Below are 18052 nucleotides of genomic sequence, written 5' to 3' on the forward strand. Positions count from 1 at the left end.
GTAGTTCTCGAACCGCGAAAGTTCATTCAACTCTAGTATCTGAAATGACGATTTTCCCAGGCTTCTCAGTTTAGAAGTACGTTTTAGGGTTTTAGGGTCTGCACAAGCTTGCATATATTATGTTCGAGTTATAAGCATTCGGAATCTTTCATTTTTTCCTGCATGTTCTGTGTTTAGGTTTTAATTTCACCCCCCATTTACTTCGGTTAGACGTAGTCCCACGTCGAAATTACCAGAATTGATCAGCATAAAAAATGGTGGAGTGAAACGGACAGTTGACTGTAAAAAATCTGTTCAATCGGTTTCTAAGGAGAGCAAAAAAGTTGAGGGGGCGTCCGTCTACATTGCTGAAAAGCACAATATCATTTCTAGGAGGATTAATTCAATTTTTTCATCATTTAACGGGCATTCGTGATGAGTTTGAACCTTAGTTGCATAAAAATATTCCTCTCACGAGCGATAAACCTCTTCGCTTCGTGTGTTACAAAACTGTCCATATTCATATATAGTATCGCCATCTTTCAAGTTATCTCCTCTCTTTTTATTTTGATAAGTGTGTACTATCGGCAATTGTAGAATAATCCTTAACACGCATCGACTCACCTTGTCGGTCACAAAGAAACATGCGAGAACGAATAAGGAAACCAAACCGTGGAGTAAAGATGACCAGAGCAGCTCACTTGATGAACGGCTCAGTTGCTAACCTTTCACCTAAGTGAACCAGTTCATTTGAACCATTCATTCGCTCTTTCGTTCATCGGTATCAATACCGGCATCATGACCAAACATTGCATGTTGGCTTGAACTCAAAATACATAGGCAGCTTCATAGCTGTTCATGTCCGGGTATTGATATTTTGGATAGATAGGACATTTTCTAATTTATATGGATTTTTTGTAATAAGAGGGTCCAACTTCTATAAGACCACCTTGGTTCTATTTCGTTGCATCACCAACAGTTCACAGAATTTCAACAAGATATATTCATACATTGTTGAATGCTTAGAATAAAGTATATTTAACGTCTATTTTGTTCGAAAGAGTTGTTTGTTTATATATTGTGCTTATATATGATAATTTCAGCTGTCCAGTTTCTATAAGACCATTTCAAAATTCAGTAAATATTATCAATGAAAAATTTCAAAACGATCGGCTGATTTACATGTCAATAATTGGCAACCTTGTCATTTCGGCTAATAACCTGGGAAATTCGTGTTGGAATACTATTTACCAAATTCTGTTAAACGGATTTCTCGATATTTTTCCATGTTTCCGAAATTGCGACCTTGAGCTCTTCAATCGTGGTGTACCGTTTCCCCCAGTGTCTCAGGATCCCCCTAAGATTTTCAACAGGATTCAAGTCTGGAGGAAGAGCCGGCCAGTCCAAAAAAATAAGTTTTCGGTCCTTAATTCATTGCTTAGTTTCCTTGCTGGTATGAATAGTAGCATTGTTCACATTCCAGCATTGCATTGCTGGAATGTGAATTTTTTGGTGACGATATCCACGCAAAAACTGTAGGAGAAAGGATTCCAGAACACGCATGTAATCCTTGAATGATGTGAAAGCTATCTTGAGCTTTCCGGTTGCATAGTATGCCGCCCAAACCATGCACGAGCCTCCACCAAAATTCCTGGTTGAAAAATACTGTTCCTTCTTTCGTAAATCACGTCAGTACCCATTGAAACCATCAGGGCCATCCAAATTGAACTTTTTTTCATCAGTGAAGATAACCTATACATTGAAGAACTCTTATGGTATATAGCAAAAAGTATTATTTTGGAAACATTCTTTTTCACCATGTCCCACTGTCGGTTCATGTAAGTTTTGGCAAAACTCAGATGTCTTCCGATGTGAGATGGTGTAAGATGAGGAGCTTTAACCTTTCAAGCCCTTTTTATGTGAGGATTTTCTACCAAAACATGACGAATTGTCACCCGACAACATTTAAATTGAAATATTGCTTTATTTGCATAAGCGATTTTGAGGTATTCGAAGCTGTTCTAGCTATTTCCCGCTTATCCCGGTCAGAGAGCTTCGATTTACGTGAAGCTCTCTTCTTCTTACCGTATCCTTGAGGATTCGCCAAATAATTGAGCACTACTTGATGGGATCGTCCAATCCGACCCGCTATTTTCTCTGATACCAACTTTGTCTTGGTGAAATGCATCGATTTGTCTTTCTTCTCTCTCCGTGAACACTTTTCCCTTCTGCATTCTCCAGATTTATTGATTAAAATAAACAAAACAACGGAAAATGTAACTGGTCTTATAGAAACTTGACACTTGAAAAATAGAAAAACATTTGTTTACGCTCAGCGCTTTCACGCACACATATGAAAATCATGCATTGTATAGTAGTCACCAATACCTACACACTAGAATATAAATTGAAGCATTGTTTGTTTACGATGACACAAAGCATCAAGATCATCACCTGGTCTTATAGAAGTTGAACAGAGTGTATATTTGAAGATGTGTTCTCCATTTTTTGAGTCCACGAATAATGAATATTGCACTGTTGACAGCTGGATGCTTAAATGCTGTCTGAAAATCGGCACCTTTCTGGTGGTATCGGTTCTGAATCAACGGGATGTCGCAGAACCAGTTCCAATGAATATTTTGAAACTTCAGGACCATACCTAAAGCGTTATATAGAGGTTTTTGAAAATTTGAAAAATTGCCAAAATGGCGGCCATTTTTGTTAGAAATGAGTTATTTTTCATTTTTCATTATTTTCATTTCATCACTGTTTTGAAGCTCATCAAAATCTAAAAAATAAGATATCAAAAAAGGGCTATGTAATGCTTTATATAATTCTATTTTACATGCTGATAAAAAATTCAGCCAAATCGGTCGAGTAGATTCGAGATATCGATAACAGCTGAAAAAACAAGGTTTCATGAAAAACGCGTTTAAAAATTCGTACAGCAATACTATATCACTAGAGGTGACTTCGTACTACTCGGGAATTAATCAAGCAAATGAAACGAAATTTGGCATATGCTGGTTTAATGGTACAATAAATGATTCTATGCTGGTTAGACTCTCCACCTCCCTCTTTAAGGGGGGCCTGCCATACAAATGAAACACAAATTTCTGCATTACTCGAGAATTAATCAATCAAATGAAACCAAATTAGGCATATTGAGGTCTCAGGGTGCAATAATTGTTTCTATGGTGGTTAGACACTCCACCCCCCTCTCTAAGGGGGGCTGCCATAGAAATGAAACATACATTTCTGCATAATTCAAGAACTAATCAAGCAAACTGAACCAAATTTGGCATGTGGAGGTTTTAGAGGGCAAGAAACATTTCTAAAGTGGTTCAACACTCCTCCCACCTTTCTTGGGGGGGGGGGAGCTGTCATAGAAATGAAACACTAATTTATGCATAACTCGAGAACTAATTAGGCACAATTTGGGATGTGAGGGTTTCCTCTCCCTCCTCTGGGATGGAGAGTGGGCTCCATAAAAACATTACACATATTTCAACCAAAAATATTCCAACCAAACATGACAATTGAAAATTTTCGGAAAACTCTGAAGAAAAAAGGGAAAATTTGGAAAATTGAATTCCCATATGTTTTACGCACGATGAAACGCACTCCTATATCTTCTTCTATCTATACCAATAAAGAAGTATCGCCGAATGTGTTAATAAGAGCAGAACTCAAGGAAGGAATTGTCTGATTTAGGGCTGTCTTTATTCTATCATATTTTCTGTATAAAACATTTATTCCATGTAACGTGTTATTTGCAATTGGTTAAACAATCTTGAACGAGAATTGTGTCTGAAAATAATCTGATATTATAATGATGAGTTTTGTTAGAAATACTAGGAATTTTATAGTAAAAGGTAAATTCAATGGGGTCGATTAGAATATCAATCAATGAACAGTTCTGCGATTAGACCCATGAACTTGCTCATAGTAAGAAAACGTGAATGTTTGAAGGTATTGATAACAAAAAAACAAATTTTGGGCGGGACGAAGTTTGCCGGGTCAGCTAGTACAATATAACACTAACACTCCAACTCATTTAACGTAGAACATTGTCAAAACTACTATTTAAAACGATTCATTGTTATAACAATTTGATTACTGGAATTAGGAACACTTATTAACGGAATTAGAAAAAAAAAATTTTTGTTAATTGAAATTAGGACTAAAAGATGCAAAATGTTTCCCATCATTGTAGGTAGTATGAATGCAGCGATGCAGTAATGGAACAAATTCAAAACATTATATTAGGCTGTCAAAAAAAAATGTCCTGCGGTATTTTTTTTTTGAATTTTCATTTGTTCATAAAATTAGTTACAATCATCTGTTTTAAGTCAAATATGCGCCGTTTTGTTCGATGACTTGTTCCCAACGAGATGCCAACTTCATAATACCCCTGTTATAGAAGCTCGCTTCCTTATTGGCAAAAAACTCGGATAGCCAATTTTCACAGGCCTCTTTTGTGGCTAACTTCTGACTACCTAGCTCGTTCGCCATGGACAAAAACAGGTGGTAGTCACTTGGTGCAAGGTCCGGACTATACGGCGGATGCAAAAGAACCTCCCATCCGAGCTCCCGGAGCTTCTGGCGCGTCACCAAAGAAGTGTGTGGCCTGGCGTTGTCCTGATGGAAGACAATGCGGCCTCTGTTTATCAAAGATGGCCTCTTCTTCATGAGTGCTACCTTCAAGCGGTCCAGTTGTTGGCAGTACAGGTCCGAATTGAGCGTTTGGCCATAGGGAAGCAGCGCATAATAGATTATTCCTTGACAATCCCACCAAACACACAGCAGAACCTTCCTGGTCATTAATGAGGGCTTGGCCACCGTCTGAGCGGCTTCAGCGGGCTTCGACCACGACCGTTTGCGCTTCACGTTGTCGTAAGTGACCCACTTTTCATCGCCAGTCACCATCCGCTTCAGAAACGGGTCAATTTTGTTGCGATTCAGCAGCGATTCACATGCGTCGATACGGTCAAAGATGTTTTTTTGCGTCAACGTGTGTGGCACCCGTACATCGAGCTTCTTTGTGAATCCAAGCTTCTTCAAATGGTTAATAACGGTTTGATGACTTATCCTCAGCTTTTGGCCGATGCTACGGCTGCTACTATGCCGGTCTTTCTCGGCTAATTCAGCGATTTTGTCGCAATTTTCGACGACAGGCCTTCCGGAGCGTGGCGCATCTTCGACGATCTCTACACCAGAACGAAAACGTTAAAACCATCGTTGTGCGGTGGAAATGGAAACTGTATTGGGTCCATAAACTGCACAAATTTTGTTGGCAGCTTGAGATGCATTTTTGCCTTTGTCATAGTAGTACTGTAAAATATGTCGGTTTTTCTCTTTATTTTGCTACATATTTGCGACACTATAACTCACGAACGACTTAACCAAACAAAACACTGTCAAGGACTATATTATAGCGCGCGAAAATACCTTACCAACAAGCTATAGTATGACTCGATACAATGAATACAACTAGAACTACGTGCTTACAACGACACCTCGCGGAAAAACCGCAGGACTTTTTTGACAGCCTAATATACGGGCAAGCAATAATTTTTAGAGTACGCAAACGTTAAATATTGTCTTAGCCGAGCGGTATATGGGTACTTCACGGTACACTTCATTCCGTCACCGTGAAGTAATCAGGCCCAACGAGTCCAGATCAGGCTGCATTGCTTGTCACACAAACCGTGCTGCTCTGACGTCCCGGCAAGTCAACACAGTTGAACGATCTTTAGACGTCCTATCTGTTACCTCGGCATACAAATTGATTTACCTAATTCGATCTCCAACAAAAGAAGTCTGCAAAACAGTTAGTTGAGAACCTTATTTTCTGTTCACATTCAAACGGTACGAACGCAAAAAGCTAAAAGCACTCATACATGTCTGATTCAGAGAAACGTAGCAAACCCACGATAACTACCTTTGCAGATAAAAGTGCAGAAGAAACGGGACACTTAAAAACTACGCCGCCCTTATGTGCAAACGTTCATTCACCCGCAACGCAATGACACTCCCGAAAGGTAAATTCCCACAATTTGAATCTCTTTTCCCACTAGTTTTTCCCTGCTCACATACGTCATCATCAGTCCATTTCTCAGCAGGAAAAAAAATAAGAAGAAAAAACTGGTTGTCGTGTCTCAAGTGGACACTCAACAGTTTCTTCTTTCACTTCCCACCGATTTTCACGACCATCCTTCATCACCGCGCACAAGATGATTGCAGATGCTTTCTTCTTCCAGAGGGTGGCCACTTTTCTTTCACTTTGCAGTAAAACGATTCGGCTGTTTTTTAATGTAATGTGATAACGTGTTGTATATATTCTTTATCATATTCTAGGTTACATATGGGGAGGGGGGAGAGCGACGAAAGATAGTTCAGCGAAGCTGATAAGGACAATCTTCCTTGCATACTGACCACCAGATCTATATGAGTAGATTGTGAATTAAAATATCATTCTTTTCCAATCTTACTCTTCCTTCGAGTTCGACAACTTCTTCGAAAAATACAACAAACAAAAAATTGGAATTTCAAATTATTATTTTAGCTTTCCAAAGTTCTTTATAGTCTTTTCATCACTCATCGAGATGTGTTGCCCTTCGGACAACGTCTGTTCCATCTATGGTCCATTGTTTTAAGCTTTCCATGCCTACAAACCAGGCGCGAGATCCGCGAATGGCAGAACAGTTGTCGGAGTTGTCGGTGCCTTGGTACCTCCGTGGTGTATACAGCTCTGCCACAACAAACCGCCACAGGTCATGCTGACCACGATGTAGACCACAAACAGAAGAATCGCCGCAATTACGCAGTACATTCGAACACTGCGCCAGAACATGGTGCGGGCCAGGTTGCGGGATGTCTGGCGGAATGTTACCGACTGAAAGTGAAAGATTTTTATTTTTTAAGCATTGCTAAACAACGTGGTCCAAACTTACATTATTTCTCAAATTCTCTGTCTGATTTACGAGCAGCTCCAGCCGCTCGCCCCGGTTCGTGATGTTCTCGATGTTCTTCACCATGATGTCCTTCAGTTCGTCGATGTGTCCGTGCACCCGGCTGATGGCGTCGATATCCCGCGATTCGCTAAAGTGCTTCATCTCGTTAGCCAGCGTTCGAGAGAATTCGGTATTCATGGCGTACGCAATCGCCGTCGCCACCGTGAGGCCGTAGGTTTGGATGAATCGCTTCTTGATTTCCGCCAGGAACAGGAAGGCCCGCGATCGTTCGAAGCCCTGTGTTAAATTTTTCAATCGATATTTTAAAAACTTTCAACGATATTTTTCAACATTGGATTGTCGGTAAAACAGTGCTCCAGTAGTATTTTTTTATTTTTTTATCAGGGTGATCATTTCCATTTTAGGGTGGTCCTAAAAATCAACTTTTTCCTCTATTTTCCAAAATTGACGTTTTGCAGAAAATCATAACTTTCGATTTCGATGATCGACATATCGAATTTAGGGCCATGAACTATTCTTCCTATATCACACATTCAAAGAATTGGGTTTTATTTTCATAATTTTTTTATTGTATTTATTTTTCATAGTTTTCATGGTCTCGGGACCAAGGGCGCCATATTTTTTTATATTTTTTCTTGAAAGCTGAGGATTTCTTACATGACATATCGAAAAATCAGAGAGGTGCTTTTTCTTCGTTTTGAAGTTATGATTTTTGAAAGTTCACCGATGGTCCAAAAATCATATTTCCCCCTTCTTTTCAAAAATGCCTTTATAAAATTTGATATGTCGTTCATATGAATCGGTCCCGGTGTTCAAAAGTTATGAATTTTTCATTTCTGGAAAAAGAGGACAAAATTATTTTTTGTGCCATCGGTTAACTTTAAAAAATCGTAAGTTCCAAATAAAAAAACATCTCACTGATTTTTGGATATGTTATTGAGCTTGAGCTTGAGCTTGGGTAGACTGTACAATTCGTAGTTGCTCTCCGTGATTGACCTGAACCAACCAAATTGCACAAAGAACACACAGAATGACGCTTGGGACTAGCAAATCATTCTCGTTGTGCAATTTTCGGTGATTCGAGCTTTCAATGATCAATAACGACGCCGGCCACGTCCTTACAGTCACCAGGGGAAGGGTAGGAATGTTAGTATGATATTCGCCGCCCGAAGGCCAGAAGGGTCGCCTCTATAGCGTGGTTCCCTAGCGTTTATCATGGAAGGGATAGTTTGTTAGTGGGAAGGGGTAATAATCAGGATTCACTGTGGCAAGTGATGTGATTATGCTAACGCAAACTAGAGATCACTTGACGAAACGAAAACTTGAAAACCAAATGCATTTCGTAGCCGTGAAGATATTAAAGGGTGACCTGAAAAGGTCTCTGCAAAAGGATCATAACTCTGGTAAGTGAATTAATTTTGTAAGCGTGGACCCAATTACTCGTTGAAACGAAAACTCGAACATCAAATGCATTTCGTAGCAGCTGAACGGTAACCTGAAAAGTCTCCTCTGTTCAACGGAGCAAAAACTCGAAAATCAAATGCATTTGAAGATTGAATATATTGAAGGGTCACCTGATAAGGTCTTATCAGACTCGGATCGGACTTAATACTTGTGCCTAGTCGCACGTCACGCTCTTCCATTGTAATACACGGAAATCACGGAAGTTTTCCGAATTGGGACTCTAGCATCTTGAACCTAGTCTTGCAATTTATATTTGAACCTCGAAAAGGAAAACTTGATACCTGCGATTTGGATTTGTAATAAAAACTAACAATTTCTCAAGTAATCAGTCGAGCAATTATTAACGAAATCATTGTTCTTGTAGTAAGGGTTAGAATGACATAATTGAAGGAAAAGCAACGTCAATCCTCTATTCAAAAAACAGGAAGTGAGTTATATCTATGGTATAACCGCAAGGTTGACGTAGGACTATCGTTGATTTAGAGATCATTTGTTTGAAGTTGAATCTAAATCCATCCTGAATGAATGAATAAATAAATATTTGGGTGACTTCAAAAACGAGAGTGTTACTTTGAAGACTCAAGGTTTTATGCATCCAATATTGGATACAAAAAACCTTGTTCTGAAGAATAATCTTCAGAAGCTTTCCTGTTAACTGCACTTGATTGACAAATCACAAAACCAAATGTATGTGGTCGCAGTATTATATGGATAGAAAACATTAAAATAAACTCGCTTGAATGTAATTTTCAATTCCAAGGGGAACTGGCAGATTATTTTTCAGCAACGATCATTTCTTTCCAGGTTTCCTCTCGATAACCAGCAAACGAAAAGAGTTGCGCGCGTGTATGTGTGTGTGTGTGGCGGCTGCTTCTATGTCTTCCCGAGGAACCGTATTTCGATGCTGATACTCTCTTGGTCACCTTCTCTTCTCCTACTGATCGATCGGCTTTTCTGCGCTCCCTCACAGTTAAAACAAACTGATTGCATTTCAGGTCAGGTCAAGCCAGGTAATGAATACTTCGATCCCTCGCCGTTCAGCTCGTTCAGTAACGATGTTGTCTTGTCGATGTCCTCAGGCGGTCGACTTCCGATAGCGATGAATTTCACGCAAAGTTCCCGGTCGATAGCGATGTGGCTTCTTCACCTATCCTGCGGCTGGTGCGCTTATCCGAGCTGCTTTCGTGTGCCTTACCACTGAAAGACTAACCTGCTATCTGCTTAGTCCCGATGAAACGAGTCCTCACGGTGCGAGAGTAGAGTAAGAAATGAACGAAAGCAAGGGAAGTGTCATTTTATAAAACATAAAAGAATCGAATGTAAACCCCACCCTCTTTATTATATAAGCTTACTGTATACTCACGAATATAATAAGGGTGGGATTTAGATTCTATACTTTTATGGTTTATAAAATGACGCTTCCTTTGCTTTCGTCCATTTCTTACTCTACTCTCGCACCGTTAGTCATTCGGTGGTAAGGCACACGAAGTCAGCTCGGATAAGCGCACCAGTAGCAGGATAGGTGGAGAAGCCACATCGCTATCGACTGGGAACTTCGCATGAAATTCGTCGCTATCAGAAGTCGACCGAATTGCTGATCCGCAAGCTACCTTTGCAGCATTTGGATCGTGGAATTGCTCAGGACTTCAAAACCGACTTGCGCTTCCAAAGTTCCGCAGCTATGACGCTGCAGGAGGCTTATTCGAAGATACCAATTTGTGTGCTATCCATGCAAAACGCGTCACAACATGCCCAAGGACATCCAGCTGACCCATCGTATCCGAGGAGAGCGTGCTATATTAGCTTAGCATATAATCAACGGCCCTTTTCAGGGCTCCAAATTTGATGGATTAGAGTACAGAAAAGTTTTTTACAGGCCGAACTGAAAGGAGCATTTAGCGAAAATCGTGGTTTCGATAATAATTCGTTACCGATAGGTGCCATGGATATGGATTTCCTTATGAAGAATATGAAATACATGACATGATGTAGTGAATATATCCGAAGAAATCACTTTGGTGAAACTGCATTATAAAATTATTTGTGTACGAATGCCGCAATCGATAGTCGACTCTAATTTGCGCTGGGTAATTTCCTCGGAGGACTCGATTCCTCCTTTGAACATTAATAATCTTTTTCTGGCAAAACGATGTGGTATGAATCACATTATTTGAATGATAGAATGAAGAAGTTTTCTGCCAATTTCCTTCAACCTCCAAACGTATCTTTCTCCCGTTTGTCGTTTTCGCGTTCGCTAATCCTTTCTCACAACACCCATTTCTCGTTTGATTTTCGCGATGTGAAACATTTTCCGTTTTTCATGTTATGCATCCAATATTGGATACGAAAATTTCCACTGATGGGAAAAAAAAAATATTCAGAAGCTTTCCTGTTAATTGCGATTGATTGAAAAATGACAAAACCAAATGTATTTGGTTGCAGTGTTTTATGGATAGAAAACATTAAAATAAACTCTTTTGCATGAATGTATTTTTCAATTCCCAGGGGAACTGGCAGATTATTTTTCAGCAACGATGATAGCAACGAGAATTCCGCGCGTGTATGTGTGTGTGTGTGTGGCGGCTGCTCCGATGTTTCAAGCGGAACCGTGGCATCACTCTCCTCCTGATGGATTCCCTTTTGGCCTTAGGTGCACAAACAGGCTCTTGGTGACACCGTTCATCAGCGTTTTCATGATAAACGAAATTAGCTTCACAACAACAGCGACAACATGCTCCAATCGCTGTTCAATCATAACTGAGTGGGTTTGCGAGCGGCGCTCGCTTATATACCGATTGGTGATTTCAATAGCCTGTTTTGAAAGCAATTTTAAGACTATTGAAACAAGTTTTTGGATGAAAAAGTAACAAGTTTATGACGCGTAGACATTTTATCTTTCAAATGAAGTGTTTATCATACCATTTCGTTCAGTTGTTTAAGAGCTATTAACGCTCAAAATCTCGGTCTCCAGCGTAACGCTTTCGTTCTCGAAACTTTGGTTTTACACCCCGGTATAGAAATGAAAGACGTAGTCCTACGCCAAAAAACCGAAATGCGCTCTTTACCACGAAGACAATATTAGATATATAAAAACCTCTAAAACTATTGGATCTTCTAAAACTCTAGAATGTCGTTTAGATTGAATGCAACTTCGCGCGAAAATGCGGCTGCACAAATCTCACGCCACTGCGAGAAGTAAACAACGACATAGAACTGCACCGGCGTGGCTACACCGTCCGCTCCGCCTTGCCGTGACCGAAATCGTCTGCCTCGAACAAACAAAACAGCCTGCCTCCATCCGTCAGCTATCGCACAATCAAAATATGCTCTCCGATCCAATCCTCTCACAAAAACTCGACTGTACGTCAACCGTCGAAAAGAATCAAACTACGTTGGTCTTCCGAAGCTAACGAGTCCGTTCTGGGAAGCAAGGCAACCACACCAATACAATCACATGTTTGCTGGTCATCCTCCACGATCGCGCACTCGTAATGCCACACTCTCACACGCAGCCGCACCCGCCATCACCGCAGTCTTCTACTGACTGACACTTTCTCTCTCTCGCACACAACACCGAGAGACTTGAAGCGTATTGCATTTCGGATCGGTTATAAAAATAACAAATTGTTAATAGTACTTAGCTGGGATGTTGATGTTTCTCGATACAGTTGGATCATTTTGCTGGCAGAATTAGTGGTTAGTGGATTCCATCCTTAATATCTCTGCTGTAAAAAACATGCTCTAAAAAGCAAGCTACCACGCATACACACATAAAGCCTGGTTTAGAGTTCCCGTGAACGTGAACTTGAACAGGTGGTGGAATAGTACGATCATTTCACGGTGAACTACATTGCGAACAAACAACTAAAAAAATCGTGGTGAATAGAATGCTTTTGTTCACGTTCACGTTCATATTGAAAGTTCTGCAGTAAACGTGAAGTAAATAAACATCGATCTTCAATAAAGTAATTCGGATAAAATATACAATTGTTCACGAATCAACCCGAAGCAACGAAGTTTTTCAACCCGCGCAAAGATCCGATTGAAGGAAATTGCATCCATATCAAAGTTTTCATTGAAAACTTGAGAATTGCTAAACATATCCTTTTAAGTTCACGGTGAAATAATTTTCAGAATGCCTTGGGACATTCAAACGTGAACATGAACGGGGAAATATTTTGACGTCTATATTCACTACTTTTTTCACGTTCACGTTCACCGAAGTCGGTGAACTATGGTGAGTTCGCCAACATCTCGATTCCACGGTGGAAATTCAGAATCGTTGTGAAATATTGAATTAATCCACTTTTATCAATATGAATTGTGTTTAAACATGTTTTTCAACTAGAAAATGTTTCTTCCTATCGTTTCAAGATGTTTTCCTCGCGTTTTATATATGGACTGATGAATTATTAACAAAAAAGTGTTTGTCCGCGTTCACGTTCACGGGAACTCTAAACCTACCTTAACCACGGTACACGAGAGTTGAAAAATAAAACAACGCCATAATCCAGTAAAATAACCACAAAACTGATTAACTGAATTTGAACCTTTTTTTTTCATTACAACACCATTAACACAACGAAACCAGAAACCATTTTCACGATAACTTCCACCAACAAACTATTCCTAGCAGCGAATAGAGCCGAAACAGGTTGAAACGCGCTAAACAAAGAAGAAGAAAAAATCAGACGCGAAGCAAAGAAAAACTCATCCGCACCCGACGAGTGTTCGGTCGAGACTCCACTCACTGATTTTTGGATATGTTATGTAAAAAAACTCCACTTTCAAGAAACATAATTTAAAAAATATATATATAGCGCCCTTGATCCCGAAACCATGAAAACCATAAAAAACAAATACAATCAATAATTATGAAAACAAAATTCATTTTTTTGCAAGTGTAGTATTTTTGCAAAGAAGAATAGTTATATATATTACAATTTAATATGTCGATCATCGAAATCGGTGTAGTAGTTCGAAAGTTATGATTTTTTGCAGTCATTTTTGAAAAAAAAAAAAAAAAGAGGAAAGAGTTGGTTTTTAGGACCACTTTATAATGGAAATGGTCACCCTAATGAAAAAATAAAAAAGGGGCTAATGTTTTGCCAAAAAGAACTAAATTACCACTTTTCACGGAAATCTGAGAACCACTATATCGGTTTGACATGGAATGGCTTTATACAAAGGAACTAATCAAGCAAATGGAGTTAAATTTGGGATGTGATGGTTTTTGGGTACGAGAAATGTTTCCATGATGATATGACAACCCTTCCTCCTCTGGAAAGGAGAGGGGGTCCCATAAAAATAATGCACATATTTCAACCCAATATGACAATTGAAAATTTTCGGAAAACTCTGAAGGAAAATGGAAAAATTCAATTCGCAAGTGTTCTTCCATTAAATATTGACAAGCGTTGTTAGTCCATTTGATGTTTGCGCTAAAGAAATTGATTTTTGTTCGAAAGTGGAAATGGATTTTAATGTGATAAATCGCACTCCTATATCTTCTTCTATCTATATAACTAAAAATGGATCACCGAATGTGTTGATAAGAGCAAAACTCGAGAAAGGAATTGTCCGATTTAGGGCTGTCTTCATTCTATCATATTTTCTGTATCAGGCATTTATTCCATGTAACGGAGAAACATTTTTTTTTCTGTATTATAGTGATTTTCAACTCATTTGGCTGGTTCGTCACTTTTTACTTCCATTTTTGGAAGAATGTCGGGAGTGAGAATTGAACTCGTGACCTTTAGCGTGAGAGGCATGGATGTTACCACTACGCCAGATCGACTCCACGCGGAGAAACATGTTATTTGCAAGTGGATGAAAAATCATGCACGAGAATTGTGTCTGAAAATAATCTGATATTATGTCAAGTTTTGGTAGAAGTACTGAAATTTTATAGATTAGAAGATCAATCAATTAACAGTTCTGCGATTGGACCCATGAACGTGCGCTTAGTAAGAAAACGTGGATGTGATAACGAAAAATAAATTTTTGGCGGGACGAAGTTTGCCGGGTCAGCTAGTAATGATAGTAAATGTTGTGTGAATGCGTATTATTCGTTCGCTTCGATTTCAAGTTGCTTAGTAATCGTTCGATAAATAATCGATTTTTGTAGTCAGTAATTGATTAATCGATTAATCAAACAATTACCGGGCATCGCTAGTCCTACTTCCAAAAATGTATCAAAAGAAACCCGAAGGTACAAAATCATATGGAAGCTATAAAAAATCAGACTTCAATTTCTCCGCTATGAAAAGTTTTAACATATTTCACATTTCATGGTTTGACATGGTTGACTTAATCAGTGTTGAGATAATAACTATTTGCCACCGGCACAACTTTTTTGGCTACCACTGTTTACCGTAAACAGTTTAACGAAAGCAACATTTTATGCTTTCGATTGGGTTGAAATATTCATCACATCCATGTAACGTGTGTCAAATCGAACCATGAGTAATTTTCCGCTGATAACAGATAACAAAGCTTAACCTACTTACATCGTCCGTTATACACATGTAGATGATCCTATTTTCGCAGATATAGTGGATCAGGTAATTGCCGTGCGAATAGGTCAATTTGTGATCCTCCAGCTTAATCTTCGGTATGATCTGCTCTGTCACCTCGGCGAAATTTCCCACGCACTCGGCATACTTCGCCAGCACCGTGGGGCCTCGCGTTATCACGCTGTACAAGAGGGGCATATTGCTGTATTAGATTATAATATTTTCAAGCTGGAACGAAAATAGAGAAAGACATTCATTGATTATCTTGAAATGGAATTTGACTTTCGTACATAGAATTAAGCTTCAGAAGTTAAAGCCATATATTGCTGTCTGTCTCTGATTAATAATTGCACGGACAACTGTAGGCATGACATACCAATGTAGTTATGAAAACGGAGACCACATAAAGCCATACAAGTTATTCATAGAAAAGCGTTTGTCGGTCTACGCGCGAGGCGTGAGTCAGGCATTGCTCCTCTCGGACTGGAAATAGGGTTCCCATGCATTGTTCATTCTCATGAATCGAGGAAACTTGTGTAATTACCAACCCTACACTGAATTTGCTTAATCATCTAAACCAAAACATATTCTTATCGGCTTTTTCGGAAGTTTATGTTTGTGATTCCATCATCCAATCATTATTGACATCCGCCCTACGAATTGTATAATTGCATGAAACGCAAGATGATGAGCAATTTAGCTCATATTAAAAAAATAAACACCGTTCTTTTAAATGCACAACAATAACATTTCGCTGTCTGTTTTCTGTATGATTCATTGCTCGCTATCGAAACACCCCCTAATTTGCCACCATCTTCCGCTGACCGTTTTATCGTACCTAGCAGTAATTATCCAGCGATAAAAGTCGCAAATTCAGAGCCACCACAGGAACTAGGACAAGGGACGAACCTTCAGAGGAAAATACATTGAACTTCACTAAACACTAAAATGTCGCTTCGCACAATTCTAGCAGAATTGGAAGATGAATTTCACATTGCACTTGCAAGCATCGCAATTCCCCAGCAGGATCTACGGAATTTGAACAAAAAATATCAAACCTCGAAGATTGCTTTTCTTTTTTTCGCGAATAACAAAGACCGACTCGAAGAATTTTTAATTTTCAGCGATCGTATTTTGATTTGCTGATGCGAAGTGTTTGTGATGTTTTGGAAAGGAAAAAAAAACCTTCAAATTTGTATGGTACTGACAAATAGAGCTGGAGGATATTCACAATACGGCCTCTCTGTTTACTATCGCACTCAAAAGAATGATTACTGATTTCTCTCTGAGAATGATAGCGAATTCGTTTTTGTTCAGTTTCAACCCCAGTGCCGCACTAACTGCTGTCAAAACGTTTTTTTATTCACTCAGTTTCGCACTCAGTGTCGCACTAGTTCGCCCCGAAAGCTGTTAGTTTCGCACTGAGATGTTTCACGGGTTGGCACTCGGGTTCACCAATACAACTATACTGAACTGTCAAGTTCCGAATATTGTTTTGGAAAATCTAAAAATAAAGACTATGAAAATGGAAAACCTGCTGCTTTTGCTTTTGTATTATTGGAATCGTAATCCAATTCGGATTCTGCTTTTGAAGAGTAGAGTAGACGGCATTAAGCTACGTGTGCTTTCATTGGGAGGTGAAAATAATGATGGATATTCAGGTGGAATAAATTTCAAAATCTAAATTATGAATGAAACATTACTTTAATGTATCGAATATTTAATTTATGTGATTAAATAAAAGTTTTTTTCCGATATCGCAGAATATTGAACGAAAACTGTGTCTAATGATGGTTTTATATTATAATAGAAATTATTTGTGGAAGAAACAGGAAATGCATCGACAAATGGTTAAGTGAGTGTCAGAACTACATGTGTTAGGTAATCAAACAATATTAAGTAAAAATTTTCATTCAAACTTTTATATGTTTACACTGCACTTGGCCCTTCTGATCTGATGGAGAACAATTTACCTCCCAAGCACTAATATCACCACCAGACGTCGACACTGTACATTTGCCGTCGTAAATATAAACAAATCAGACTATATAACGCACACCAACAAACCACCGCATTCGTGAAACTGAAAACGTTTTTTTATTACAGAGTCAGTTTGGCACTGACTCAGTTTTAAAAACGAATTCGCTATGAGTACAAATCTCGCGTATTTTTTGAAAAGGTCCAATGTAACGTTTACGGGGGCCTCCGTAGCCACATTGGTTGCGCGTTCGCTTAGTAAGCGATCGATCGTGAGTTCGAAACTCAGGGCCCTCATTGACCATCTTTGTGTTGTTACAGAATAACTACGTCCACGCAACAATCATCAGCGATGGAGATCGATCCACGGTCGAAATATGATCGATTCATCCATACAACTGCTCTGCTCTGCAAGACACATCGGGCTGATATTCTATAAATAACTCAACAATGATCAATCAACTGTCTCCGCTGTCCGGTCTAACTGGATAATGGAAGAACAGATAGAAAACTCTTACGCCTAAATGGCTGCTACTGTGTAAATGTGTGTACCATATGGAATGGTATAGAAGGGAATACTCTAACGCCGAAAAATGGCAACTGTGTAATGTGCTAATTATAGATATGATAAATATGTGACATGTACACGATTAAAATTCGGCTCTGTTACAGCTAAAATGTCAATGAGCCTGAAATAAATAAATGGGACAAAAAAAATGTAACGTTTACTTCAACACGACAAAAACGAAGTTTCTTAATCGTGACTGTTGTTCCGCAATTATAGTTTAAATTTGAAGCCTCGGAGGAAAAAATGTTACATTGGACGTTTTGACTAACCGCGTTTGTAAATTGAACTAATTTCAGTGCGCGATAAGAATTTGATGAACTACTAAATAATAATCCAAAAACTCGCATTTCGTGATAAAAACAAATTATTATTGTAATCCTTCGTTGAACTGCACTAAAAGCGATAATTTTAAATCTTAGTACTTTATTGTTTCCGATAAAATAAACCAAACTTTTCAGGTTGCTCCCAGTTTGTCTGTTTTATTCAGAGACCGAAATACGCGCCGATTTGAGAGAGAAAAAAATCCATTTTCACCTACAGTCGAGGATATGAGAGACGAGAGAATTTTATTC

The 18052-nt window shown here is 38.9% G+C and overlaps 1 protein-coding gene across 5 annotated transcripts; it reads right to left on the reverse strand.

Annotated features, from left to right (window-relative positions):
• Positions 1-6285: 6285 nt before the first annotated feature.
• Positions 6286-16123, reverse strand: LOC129762957 (vesicle-associated membrane protein 7). Of its 5 annotated transcripts, none has more exons than XM_055761593.1 (4): positions 15845-16123; positions 14930-15163; positions 6936-7232; positions 6286-6877 (listed from the first exon to the last, which is right to left on the reverse strand). In XM_055761593.1, exons 2-4 carry the CDS (start codon positions 15131-15133, stop codon positions 6650-6652), a joined length of 729 nt encoding a protein of 242 aa, XP_055617568.1. In that variant the 5' UTR covers positions 15134-15163; positions 15845-16123; the 3' UTR covers positions 6286-6649. The 5 variants fall into 5 exon arrangements, with proteins under 5 accessions (XP_055617568.1, XP_055617567.1, XP_055617572.1 ...); XM_055761592.1 differs by having other exon boundaries at positions 15774-16123; XM_055761597.1 differs by having other exon boundaries at positions 15994-16017.
• Positions 16124-18052: the final 1929 nt, after the last annotated feature.

Source organism: Toxorhynchites rutilus, chromosome 1, assembly GCF_029784135.1.
Source record: "Toxorhynchites rutilus septentrionalis strain SRP chromosome 1, ASM2978413v1, whole genome shotgun sequence".
NCBI lineage: Eukaryota > Metazoa > Arthropoda > Insecta > Diptera > Culicidae > Toxorhynchites > Toxorhynchites rutilus.